Below are 12,766 nucleotides of genomic sequence, written 5' to 3'. Positions count from 1 at the left end.
CAAAGCAGCCATTTGCGTGACTCATTCCTGTGATTGACAAGACTGCTCTTGGTTATAGTTTCAGCAGCTGCTAAATCTGCTACTCCCTCCCTCCCTCTAGTTGGCTCAAGGAGGTGAAATTATTTATGCAAGAATTTCAATGGCCTCCTGCCTCAAGACCATGATCATCATAGACTTTTAAGTGACAAGTGTCATAAATCATAATAAAGGCCAAAAAGAGTCAGGTGAGGGGATATGACAGGAGAGAGGATATCCTGAGAAGCACAGACATGGGTCCAGACATAATAGCATAACTCCTAGTGAATAGCATAACTCCTATCTGGATACTGGAGATTGAACTAAGTTGTCTCAACTGGGCTCACACTTGCAGTCTTCCTGCCTCAGCCTCTCAGAGTGCTGGGATTACAGGTGTGCACCACCATGTCTGGTCAGAAAGGTTAAGGTCTGAGGTCCAAGGTCAGACACTAGCTGGAATAAGAACCCAAGTCTCCTAATTAACACCCAGCATTTCCCCCAACCCACTCTACTGGAGATTGAACTAAGTTGTCTCAACTGGGCTCACACTTGCAGTCTTCCTGCCTCAGCCTCTCAGAGTGCTGGGATTACAGGTGTGCACCACCATGTCTGGTCAGAAAGGTTAAGGTCTGAGGTCCAAGGTCAGACACTAGCTGGAATAAGAACCCAAGTCTCCTAATTAACACCCAGCATTTCCCCCAACCCACTCCAGCTAATAACGTGAGGACCCAAATCTGTCAGCACTGTCACAGTAAGAACTCTTGTAGTCTTGTTCTCTACATGACAAGACCATGAAGGGGAAAGTGGCTGTGAAAGTATCAGAGAAAGGCAGTACAGGGTCTGGGTCTGTGGGCTTGAAAATCAGAGCACTTTCCAAATCCTTAGCCATCTACTAACTCTGTGATGCTGGGCAAGTCACTTCACCTCTCTGCCTCAATCTCCTCACTTGTTAAATGCAGGTAACAGTGGCTACAATGTACGGCTTTGTAATGATTAAGTAGGGGGAAGCCCCACTGCATGTACACAGTACCTGGCACCAAGGCAAGCACTCAGTGAGTGTTGGCTGTCCCTGTGTTCAGCATTGTCATGGTGAAGGTGCTGGCACACTGGTTGGCACACACAGGAAGTGTTCTGGGAGTGTTCATTCCTTCTCCCCCCACCTAGTTCCCCCACCATCCAAGCAGCAAGCCCTCTGCCATTATCTGCAGACCTGCTAAGAGGAGGTCTAGGGCTGGATTCTGCCCAGGCAGCTGGAGTGGGCTGGCCTTGTTAATGGGGCCAGTGAGCTTTTATACAGTCATTAATCATACTGTGATATGTAGATTCAGGTCACTCCCAGTAAATTAGCAACTTCATCTGAGATTTTCCCTCAAGAAAGTAGCTTCTTCATATGTATGGGCTCTTCCTGAGGACCTGCCCCTTGCAATAGCTTCTTGGCATCTATGGAGAACATCGACCAACCTGCAAAAGGTAGCCCAGAAAGCAGTCTTTGCCCTGGGCTAAATCCCAGCAGCAGCAGGAATAATCACAAAACAGGCACATTACTGTCACATCGTCAAAGGCATTGCAAAAACATCCTCGAGCAGGGCTACTTAGCAGAAATGCCATCCATATATTCATGAAGAAAAAAACAGTAACTGAGTAGATCTGCTTCACTAACCTTTCTCTACAAAAATAATTCCCGGACCTTTCTACATCACTCCATTCCAACCTCCTGCCAGGAACTTCTATTTGGATGTTCCACAGGCATGTCATACTCAGTTACACACAAAAGATACATTTATCACCTTACCCCAAACCTACTCTTTTCCTCTGTTGATATATTTCCCTTCCCTGTCAATGATGACACATCAACCCACAGCCTTGATCCCAATCATTCTTCCTCACCTCTTTTCAATCCTCAAGCCACTTAATCCCAACATGATGAGCTCTGCCTTTCAAATCTCATCTCCATTTTCTATTTCTGCTGCCACTGCCCAAATTCAGTTCCTCATCGCCTCTCCCTTGAGGTAATCCTACTCACTCCTCTGCTTCTGGACTCTCTTCCCTTACCTCAGCCTTTATCCTGTCCTCAGAATTATTTCTGTAGATGTGATGAATACCTACAATTAGCTGACTATGTAAAGGAAATTATCTGGTACAACCCAGTGAGCCTGATCCAGTCAGCTGGAAGGCCTTAAGAAGTGGGATCCCTTAATGGATCCCTGCTATTTGACCAGTGACAGCTCCTGCCACCATTTCCAGCATGCCCCCTTCCCAACAGTTTCCCCTATAGATTTCAGACCTGCATAACCAGCCTCTGTAGCTGCCTAATACAATTCTGAAGATCAGGTATCTCAATTTCTGTATCCTACTAGTTCTGTTTCTCTGGTTGAACCTGGGAAGACACACTCTGTCTTTGAAACAAAATTCTTGACAGAACTTGTGAGATTTGGCTAGATCATCCAAGTTTTGACAAGGATGTGGAGCTACAAAAATCTTCATTCACTGCTGATGTTATGTGTAGGTCCTTATATACATTATGAAAGCTCGGTCCTTATATACATTAGCTCATTTAACTGTCAGAGTAATTTTGAGTATTCTCATTCTCTTCATCTACCCAGGAGAACTGGGGCTCAGGGAGGGTTGTAATTCATTCAATGTAACATGGGTAGAAAGGGACAGAGCTGAGTTTTTTTAATGGACTTATGTATTTCCTTAAAAAATCACATAAAATTCATTTAAGAGTTAAAGTAATATTTATCAAAACTACAATGTTCTTACTTTTTAATGACAACTATTATCCTTCATTTCTAACTCTACATATACTTTTATAGCATCATAAAGTCTGTATAAGGCAAGGCAGAGGTGGGAGACATTGCCTCTATTTTTTACAGATGTGCAATTAAAGCACGTGGAGAGCAATTACTTAAAATCACACAAAAAAATGAAAATTAATGAAAGTATCTGAATGGTCAAAAGCTCTTAGATGATGAATGCCAAAAAAGACATCGTCCCTAGGGGACAGAGAGCATGGATTTGGAAGGATTTGGAGCAAAGGATTCTGGGCTCAGTGGTAGGAAATCTGCTTTCTCACAAGAACTGGACATTTCATTTATAGATGAAGAGTGGCAATAAATGGCTTCTGAAGTCCTTTCCAGCTCCAACCCACTTTAATCCCCTCGAACCAAGTGCACAATGGCCACCCATGCTTTGCAGGCTTGCTCTCAAATGGACAAAAGTGATTTCGCAATGTGGGCACATGAATGTGGTGCTGTAATGCAAGACACTTGAAACCACATCCCCACCTCTACCCACAAACGTCTTCTCTAGGCCCCTTTTACTGACTGCAGACCACGCCATTACCTGTCCTGCTGGCAGTTTAAGGGCATCATAACCAAGAAGCTCATCTGCTCCCTCTGCCAGCACAACTGTTACTGTGTGCTCTGGCTCCCTGATGAAAGCTGACAGGGAGTCACCCTGTCATTCCTAACACTAGGCCTTCTCATATGTTTAGCCACAGTCAATGTCACTTCGTCGGCCTCAGATCATATTTCCATCCTTGTTTAAATTTTGATTTTTGTCTTGATTTTAGTATATACACTTTCCCCATTTTCTCCTATCAGAAGTAAAATGTTCTCTTTCTGTGCCTATATGCAGACAGGTTGAGACTGGAGCTTTTAAATGGCAGCCACAGGAGACCTCTTTGCAATTTTTACCAATCAATTACTGACTAATTTGAGGTAGTACAATCACTGATTATAGATCCATCTCTGTGTATGCCAAACCCCTTATACTGTACAGTACACAGGACAATGGTTCGGTGGCTTCTGAGCCCTTCTTTCTCCTAAACTCCCCCTAAAAGCCAAGGCACTGAAGTCATTAACTTAAACAAAATTGCAATTGAGTTCATATAGCAACCCCTGAGGAAGACCCAAAAAATTAGAAAATAAAAAGCAAACTGATAAATTTCTGTAAAGTACTGAGCTGTATGCACCAAACCAATGAGCTGCAGCAGCAGAGGGACATGAAGAATATGACACCTCTAGTGTCGGTAAGCAGAAACAAGTCAAGGAAAAAGCTCCTGACATCATGAGCTGTGGCGTCACAGTGACAAGGATGGGCAGGGGAAGCTATATTCCCGGGCTTCATCTCTAACTTGCTGTATAATTTTGGTCCAAACACGTCTTCACTTCACCCTTAATTTCCTCTTCTGTGGAAACGAAGCTCTTCCTGAAGTCTCCTTGCCATTTAAAGCCTGTGGTTCTATGGCCCCGGGCTTCTTCTGTTAGCTCAGCTAAAATTCCACTCTTCTCCCTTGGAAAGCAAAGGCATCTTCTCCTACAGTAGATTCCAATAAACCTTCTTTGGCCATTCTCTTCATTTGGCAAAATTAAAATTTTAAAAAGCATCTGTCCACGTATCCCCACCTTTTTGCCATCTTCCTATTTAATGCCATTTGGTAAAAAAATTCTGCAAGGCAGTGTCCAACTGATCACAGTCAACTCCTTCATCTGCAGAATTTATCTTGGGGGTGCTACCTGAATAAATGAAGAGACTCAATTCACAAGCTCCACCAATACAAAGGTCACAGTGCTAATATTTCACCTCTGAGTGTTTTCGCTCCTGTCATACTTCACAGTAATTCAACTTCCAGCCTGCCTAGCAGTCTCTGGGCATAGTGAAACCACTTCCTTTATCCATCTTAGCTGTGGGCTACAATGAGCTGCTATGAACCTCGCATCAATCAGGGCATTGATCCCTTGCCTTTATCTCTAATCCCTTCCAAAACCCTGTTAAGCCAACTGGAAAGGAATAAAGAAAGCATGATTCCACCAAGAACAGGGGAATGGAAAAAGAGGCAACAGCAGACAAGACAGCTCAACACATTTCAGATGAGTAACAGATGGAGGACATAAGTTACTTTGCAAAAAGGAGAAGGCTGTGGCCCAGTGCTTACGGAGGGAGAGGTAAAAAAAGGAACCCATTTTTCCTGCAGAACACTTAAAGCCTCAGGACTGAGAATTACCTTTGGTTATAGGGCAAGGAGAAGGCTGAAACAGAGGGGTAGACTGAATGCATATTTATAGGACAGTCAGATGCCTACATTGTCCTCCATGTACACACCAGGCAACCTACTTCTTGCTGTCCCTAAAGGAACACTGGACATATTTTCTCTGGAGAAACTCATGTAGGGAGGCCCTAGACTCAGAAAAAGCAGATTCCAGAGAGGGTGCGAGTGAATATAAGGATAAAACCAATGGACCGACAGTCTACATAGTAGATGATGGGACTCTCCAGTTTTCTCCCTCCATACTGCTCCAGGAAGTTAATATCTAGGAATATATACTCCACGCCAAGAGAAGGTGAGGGGGCATAAACATTGACATCTGGGGTCTACCAATGAAAAACCTCCCATTCTCCAATCACTTTACACTGAACTCCAGCAGCCAATGAGCACTCTTCATGAACAGTCTCACTTTCTTGGGTGTTTTTTTTTAAATATTTTTTGTTGGTACATTTTAGATATACAATATAGTACACTCATCATTGGGATCTTGTACCTTCACATAACATATCTTGGTTCTTATTTTTTCCCCATTCCCCTAGCGTCCCTTCCCTCCTCCACCCTTCCCTATTTACCAAAACTTTGTTTCCATTTTTTTCCTTTTCTCTTATTTTTTCTCTTTCCTTTTTACTTTTCCCCTACCCTTCCCATTTGCCCAATACCTTTAGACCTTTTCTTCCTCTTACAAAATATCAATTATACATTTTGTGCTTCAGTATGTACAAAGACATTGGATTTTGAGAGAGGAAAACCTGTTACCAGTCAGGATCTCTGGAAGGATGTTTCCATTAATACATGTATGTGACACTGACTTAAGAGTATAGAGGCAAAAGAGATGACAAAGAAGGCCATATGGTGAAATACAAGAAAAAGTATTAAAACAAGTCAGAAGAAACAGAAATAGACATACCGAGCACCTACTCTGTGTCAAGAGCTTCTGCATAACCACATAGTTTGTGCCCATGACAAACACTTACAGAACAGAGATGAGAAGCCCACAGTTCAGGGAAGGCAGTAACTTGGCCCTTGTTCACACAGATATTAAGTAGCAGAGCTAGAAACAGAACCAACAACTTCCTAACTCCACGTCCTCATGCTCCTGTATGATGCCACTTGAGGCAAAACATGCATCCCTTCTGAGATTCTGTCAACTCACTGTTCAGCAGGGATTGTACTTTTGCTGAGAACTTTAGAGTCACTGTAAGAATGACAGGTGATTAGGCAAAGCAGCCTAGGCTATGAAGTCAACAGCATACATAAAGGGTTACCAAGGTATGCGTACGCGCCACACAGGGGCTACCCTGTGGGATTTTCTGACCAAGTCAGGTGCTTGGCTTGGCTGCCATGAGAGGAGGGAGGAGCTGGGTCTTGCGCTGGGCTTGGAACTGCAACTACAGTGGGGCAGAATCTGGGTGGGCCTCATAGGGATTTCAGAACTAGCATCCCACTTTGTAATTTCTTTTCTCTCTTGTATTCATTCATTCATTAAGTAGAAAATATGTTCCAGGTTTATTTCATAAGTCTTTTACCTTAAATTATGAGTTCCACATTCTCTCTCTCTCCCTCCCCCAACTCCACTCCCTTAGCTTTGCTTTCTTTCCTTTTACAATCTGACTTTGAAATCCAGTGTGCTGAAGACCAAAAACTCAGCAACATCCCTTTTGTAACAGCTGCACAGAACAAACTCACAAATATATTTTACAAAGCCACAAGACCAAATCCAATTTCTGAAAATAGATCAGATTAAGGCATTCCTCTGCTTTAAATCTTTCCTGCACCACTATCCCACAGGACAAAGTCCTAGCTTCTCAGTCTAACATTCAAGGCCCTCAGGACCCACAGTCTTGTCTCTCAAAGCACTGCTCCCCCTCAGCTACTTCTGTTCCTCCTCAGTTTGCTATGCCTTCTGCTAGCCTTTGTCCATGCTGGTCCCACCCACTGGAAGGCCTTTGTTTTCCTCCTACTCATTCTGTAAGATTCACCTCACATATCATCCCCTCTGAGTTGCATTCCCTAGCCCTATGTTGGGGTAAAGGTGTGAAATTTATGGATGAACAAAACAGTCTCAGAAAGTGTGAGAGCTGAAAGAGATCTGGAGCATCACATTAACTCTCTTGTTTTATCTATTAAAAGAAGGTGGACCAGAAAAAGGAAAGTCACTTGCCCAATGTGACAACAGCTTGTCTAGTACCCAGGTCTCTAGGCCTGGTTCTCTTTCTACTACATGGTATGTACAGACTCATGAATGGCCAAGTGGAGTGCTGCTGAAGCCCTGCTGAGAGAGAGCACTTGTGAATGAATGTTCACAGCTGCTCTGCATTTATGGGCTGTAGGTGCACCTGAGAGAACAGGGGATTCCACAGAGACAAGAGGCAGCAGGAACACCAGTCACTGGGTGGGTGGCAGAGAGGACTGTGGGTGCTGGGGGTCAATGCTATGAATCTAGGTATTCACAAGGAGATAGGATGGTGCTGCCCAGACTGCATTAGGACAGAGAAGGTTCACTGGCCTGACTGCTTGGCCACTGTCAAAACTGCCCAATGTTACACTTGGATGGTTTCTCAAGTGCTATGCTCTGAGGATACACAACGGTCTGGCCTCTGCCCCTCCAGACAAGGACTATGCTGGCTTTGCTTGGATACTTCCTGTCTTCAAAGTCACATGCAACCTAAAAGCTCAATTGATGTTGACTGATAAGCTAAATATCCAGCCTGATCAGTGCAAGGAATAGCACAATGAGGGAAAAGTAAAAACCCTCAAACTCAGCAGACGTTAGATTGAATCCAGGCCTCTCCCTCTTTAATTCTCCAGTTTGCCATCTGGGAAATGGAGCCAATTCTCTTCTGCTTTCTACTTTCGTGATAACTAAACGAGAAAATACTTGCAAAATGCTCAGAACGGTGCCAGCACTTGGTAGATACTCAACCACTGTCACTTCTAGGACAAAGGCATTATTCTGTAGAAGTCTTAGCTTCTGCTATAACTGTCAACTTTGGAAGTATCTTCCTAAATAACCCTTAACAGCTCCACATGCTGTCTTGCTGACCAACCACTTGCGTTTGTATTCATTCATTCATTCATAAAGTAGAAAATGTGTTCCAGATTTATAAGTCTTTTCCCATTAAATTATGAGTTGTGTTCAAATAGGAAGGTGAAAAGGGAGAAAGGAGGAGGAAGGAAAGGAAGGGAAAAGGAAAAAGGAGAAAGAAGGGAAAAATTGGAAACAAAGCTTTTGTAAATGGGGGAGTTGAAGAGGGGGAGGGGAATGGGAAAAAAGAAGCATCAAGATATATCATGTACAAATACAAATTCCCTATGACGAATGTGATCAATATGTGTGACTGTTATGTACTAACAAAAAATAAAGATAAAAACCAAAGAAGAAAAAAATTATGAGCTCCATGAGATAATGGTTATTCACTACATTCCTCTGCAGTATCCAAAATGCTACAACCATCATCAACAGCTAGTAAGCTGAAGGAACAGACTGAAGAGAATTATGTAATATTCACTCAGAATTTAACAGACATGTGAAGGACCTACCGAATGCAAGGCAAATACACAAAGGCCAGGCCCATCAAGATGTACAACACAGTCAGTCTGTGGACACAAAGACAGATTCTGACAAGTACAGAATATTTTAGGAACTGTCTAGTCTAAGTGCCTAGGATTATACAGAAAATGGCAAAGCTGAAAGCCCTTGAATTGCAGCAGGGGTCAAGCTCAAGTCAATTTTTTATTATTTTTGCCTTGACTTACTTTTGCAAGGTTCTAAGCTTCTTCAGTACTTGTAAACAAGTGCGATGAGCCACAGCTGCATTTCTGCTACTACATGCAGCCCTACCAGGATCACAGCATCATGCTAAAATGGGTGGTCAATCCTGTGCCTCAAATCCAAGCTACTTTGGTATAGCTACTTTGGAAAACTGGATAGTATCCGCCAATGTTAAACATATGACCTAGAAATCCTACTATGCACCTAGAAGAAAAAAATGTATGCATGTATGTATGTTCACCAAAAGGCTGTACAAGAATATTCATAGCATCCTTATTCATAGTCCCTAGCCTGGAAGATCAAGTGTTCAAGAGTAAAATGGATAAGTCAATTGTAGTATTATCACACAGCAGAATACTATTGAGCAATAAAAAAGAATTATTATATACATAGCATGAATGATTCTTACAGACACACTGTGTTGAACAACAGGAACCAAACAGAAGGGTACCATAAAATTTAAACACAGAATACAGGTCAGCTCTCACTATGATAGGGCAGGAGGTAGCCTTCTAGGGTGCTTTGAATGTTCAGTATCCCACACTGGGTGTTGGTTTCTTAGGTAATGTACATGTATAAAAATTCACCAACCTGAACCCTGAAAGCATGTGTGCTTTATATATTTTGTAATTTTCATTTTAAAAATAAGAAAAACCTGCCTTGAGTAGTTGTTCACTGTTAGATTGGCAAAAATCCAAATTTTAATATGCTCTATTAGAGACGCTGAAAAAAACAGGTACTCTTCCATATTGCTGGTAGGAGCAAAAAGTGGCATAATCCCTAGAGAGGCCAACTTTGCGGTAATGCGCAGAATTAAAAATACATTTTCTCTTAGATACAATAATGTCATCTCCAGGAATTAGTTCATCTTACAACTATATCCTCCCACACATAAAATAACACACATATAAAGTTATCCACTACAGTACTGCTTATAATAACAAAGACTGGAAGTGATCTGAATATCCAGAAAGAGGGTACTTCTTCAATTACAGTACATAGGAAAACTGAAATATTATGTAGCTATAAAAATAACTAAGATGGCTTTTATACTGATATGTAAAGATCTATCAGCTTAACTGCTGAGAAAAAGACACTATACATAGCATTCTGCTATTTACATTAAAGGGGGAATAAGAAATATTTTGATGTTCACTTATATATGAAGGATATAGAACAAACTAACACCATAGTAAGCGTTAGCTTCATGTGTTGCTTTGGGAAGGGGTTAGCCAAATGGGGAATAGCGTGGGAAGAAAGTTCTTCATTTTAAATTTAAGTATTGATCTATATACATGTATTAATCATTCAAAAATTATATGAGTACATTAATTTTTTAAGTGGAAAAGGACAATGGAAAGACAAAGAAACATCTGAAAAGAAGTGGCTTTCCAAAGGCTGGGGATTTAGCTCAGCGGTTCGGTGGCCTGCCTTGCAAGTGCAAGGACCCGAGTTCAATCCCCGCTACCAAAAAAAAAAAAAAGAAGTGGCTTTCCAAAACAATGTTATTGATTTCACAACTTTGTCTGGTTGTTATGCAGAGAACTATTTAATCTGAAGCAGAAGAACTTGAGACTTGATATACAGAAGAACTTGCCAACATGAAAGCAGAACTATGTTTTTGTTATTGTTGCTGCTTTCTATTTTCTTTTCTTCTCCTCTTTTTTTTTTTTTTTTTTTTTTAACCTGTACTAGGGTTTGAACCCAAGGCCTTCACTCTGAGCTACATCCTGGTCCTTTATCTTTTTGAGATAGGGTTTCAGTAAGTTCTCCAGGAGGGACCTCAAACTTTGATCCTCCTGCCTCAGCCTACCAAGTGCTGGGATTACAGGTGTGCACCAATATGCCTTGGTAGGGAACTAAATATTAAAACGAAGAGATGAACATTCTTACCTAATGGACTTACAAACAGCCAGAGCCAAACTGTCAACCATCTGTAGACAAGCAACACAAGTTAGCCACCCACATGTTTTGAAGTTAGAGACTCAAACTAAAAATCTGACACACAGGTTCCTCCCAAATGTATGACTTGGGTGTGGCACATTGTTCATCTTACGTTTCATCTTCCCTTATCTAGAAAATGGGGTTAACAATAGTAGTAACCCATTGATTTTCTGTGAGGATCAAATGGGAGAATATAAAGCATTTCTCTTCTGCCTACCACACTGTACAGAGGAAAAGACAAGTCTAAACCTGCCTCAATGCATGCTTCAAAGTCCTGGGGTGAGAAATAGCCTGTGCCTTCCCTCTAAAAGAGTTATGTATCTCTATTAAATTTTTCTATGAGAGCTCACATGGCTCTCCTTGATGAGATTCAGGCCAAGGTCAGATGTTCTGCCATATGTATACCGAACATACAGATGTTCAACAATTGGAAATCATCAGAAAATAAATCAATGAGTAGAGTATAACTTCAAAGCAACTGCCTTTGCTTGGCAGAGCAGGCGGTACCACACTTTCCTCGCAATATCCAATCTTTAAAACTGCCTGTCTAGCAAGCCACCTGCTCCAGGAAAAGGCCACCAATAAAGTCCTTCCAAGGGTCTGCAGAGTAGGAAGAGAGGCAACACAGTCAGCTCTTCCTCTACTGCAGGAAGGGAAGGCTGAACAACTGCACATCAGGAAAGGAACGAGCAAACTGGTCATTTGTACCAGAATAAACTGTTCCTGGGGGAAACAAAACAGCTTGAGCCAATTCAGCCAGATGTGGAGGTAAGGGGCCTGAAGACCGCTGGATGTGAAGATCCTGCCTCCGGGAGCAAGGATCTTCTGAGAAAGTGATGGCCATGTTCCCTCTGCTCACCTATGCTGACCTCAGTTGGCACCCACAAATAGGACCAGCCAGAAAATGTTAGATGGGCAGGGAAATCCTGGGTAGAAAGGAAGAAAGGAAGGAAGGAAGCAGACAAATAGACCAATAAACCAGCCAGGTGAGCAAGCACCAGGGAGCGTGGCAGACTTGGAAAACGAACTGGACATATCTATGCCATGAGGATATCCCGGCATCATTTCACAGGGAAGGAATCTGCTGGCTCAGTGAGGCAGAGCCACTGTAAGAGCCACACAGGTAGAGAGTGGCCTCAGCTCTCGACCGTCACCTGTATCTCCACGCCAGCTCTAGCAGTTCTTCCTGCGGGCAGAGCACTAACTCACACCACCTAACCATCCTGCCTAGCCACAGGGGCACTGAGTGGAAAACACCAAACATGTCAGACAAACTTATTTTGGAAGTCAAAGAAAGAACTAAATCAAACCACAAATGAAGGGAAAGAAACCTGGAAGTAACTGGAGTAGCAGCGTACAAGGAGGAAACAACTGTGGCTGCGGTGGGCTTGCCTCGGCTGGAACACGCAGGGCCTGGATCCCTGCCTGGGAGAGTGGACAACAGAATCTGGGCCGGGAGCAAATGTGAACAGCATTTTTCCAATGCTGTGGGGGTCTTGACTATGTCCAGAGGCTCCCGTTTATAGATCCATCCTGTAGCTATGCTGAAATCTTGCCCAGCTCCTGTCATCCAAGTCAGGGAAGGCACCTCCTCTCTAGTGCCTATGATTCTCACCCTAAGCCACAGGCCTTCCTGCAGTCAATTACAAAACTTCCTTTCTTGAGTTCTCAACATGTAACAATGATGATAAACATAATGATGATAACAGCTAATATTTACTGAAGCTGTACTTTGTGCCAGACATTGTTCTTAGCACTTTACATAACAACCACATGAGGTCAATAATACGTTTTCCTGGATGAAGTGAACAAGACACAGAGAGGATAAGGCAATTACACAAGGCCCCACAGCCCATAAGCGGAGGCAGAATGAATCTAGGCTCTCTGACCCCAGTGCCTGGGCTCTTCTGAATCACTACCCTTTCCTACTTCGGGCCACAGGACATGCTAGAGTGGAAAGAGGAGTACTGGAGGCAGGCAGGCAT

General features: G+C 42.7%; 1 protein-coding gene across 14 annotated transcripts in view; it reads right to left on the bottom strand.

The window, feature by feature from the left end:
* Positions 1-12,766, bottom strand: part of Sergef (secretion regulating guanine nucleotide exchange factor) — a 236,139-nt gene that overhangs the window by 74,100 nt on the left and 149,273 nt on the right. Inside the window, exon 12 of one of the 14 annotated variants that reach the window (XM_033764097.1) lies at positions 4,103-4,535. The exons of 12 other annotated variants lie outside the window; for them this stretch is intronic. In XM_033764097.1, the coding sequence (XP_033619988.1) occupies positions 4,444-4,535 (92 nt within the window). In that variant the 3' untranslated portion in view covers positions 4,103-4,443. Of the gene's footprint in view, positions 1-4,102; positions 4,536-10,748; positions 10,772-12,766 lie in introns of those variants that run through there. One more of the 14 variants, XM_033764101.1, reaches the window with a different exon arrangement.

This window comes from Fukomys damarensis, unplaced genomic scaffold, assembly GCF_012274545.1.
Source record: "Fukomys damarensis isolate Sample0158 unplaced genomic scaffold, DMR_v1.0_HiC HiC_scaffold_16, whole genome shotgun sequence".
Taxonomy (NCBI): Eukaryota; Metazoa; Chordata; class Mammalia; order Rodentia; family Bathyergidae; genus Fukomys; species Fukomys damarensis.
The sequence above is the reverse complement of the archived record's forward strand: the minus strand, read 5'-3'. Positions and strand labels throughout refer to the sequence as shown.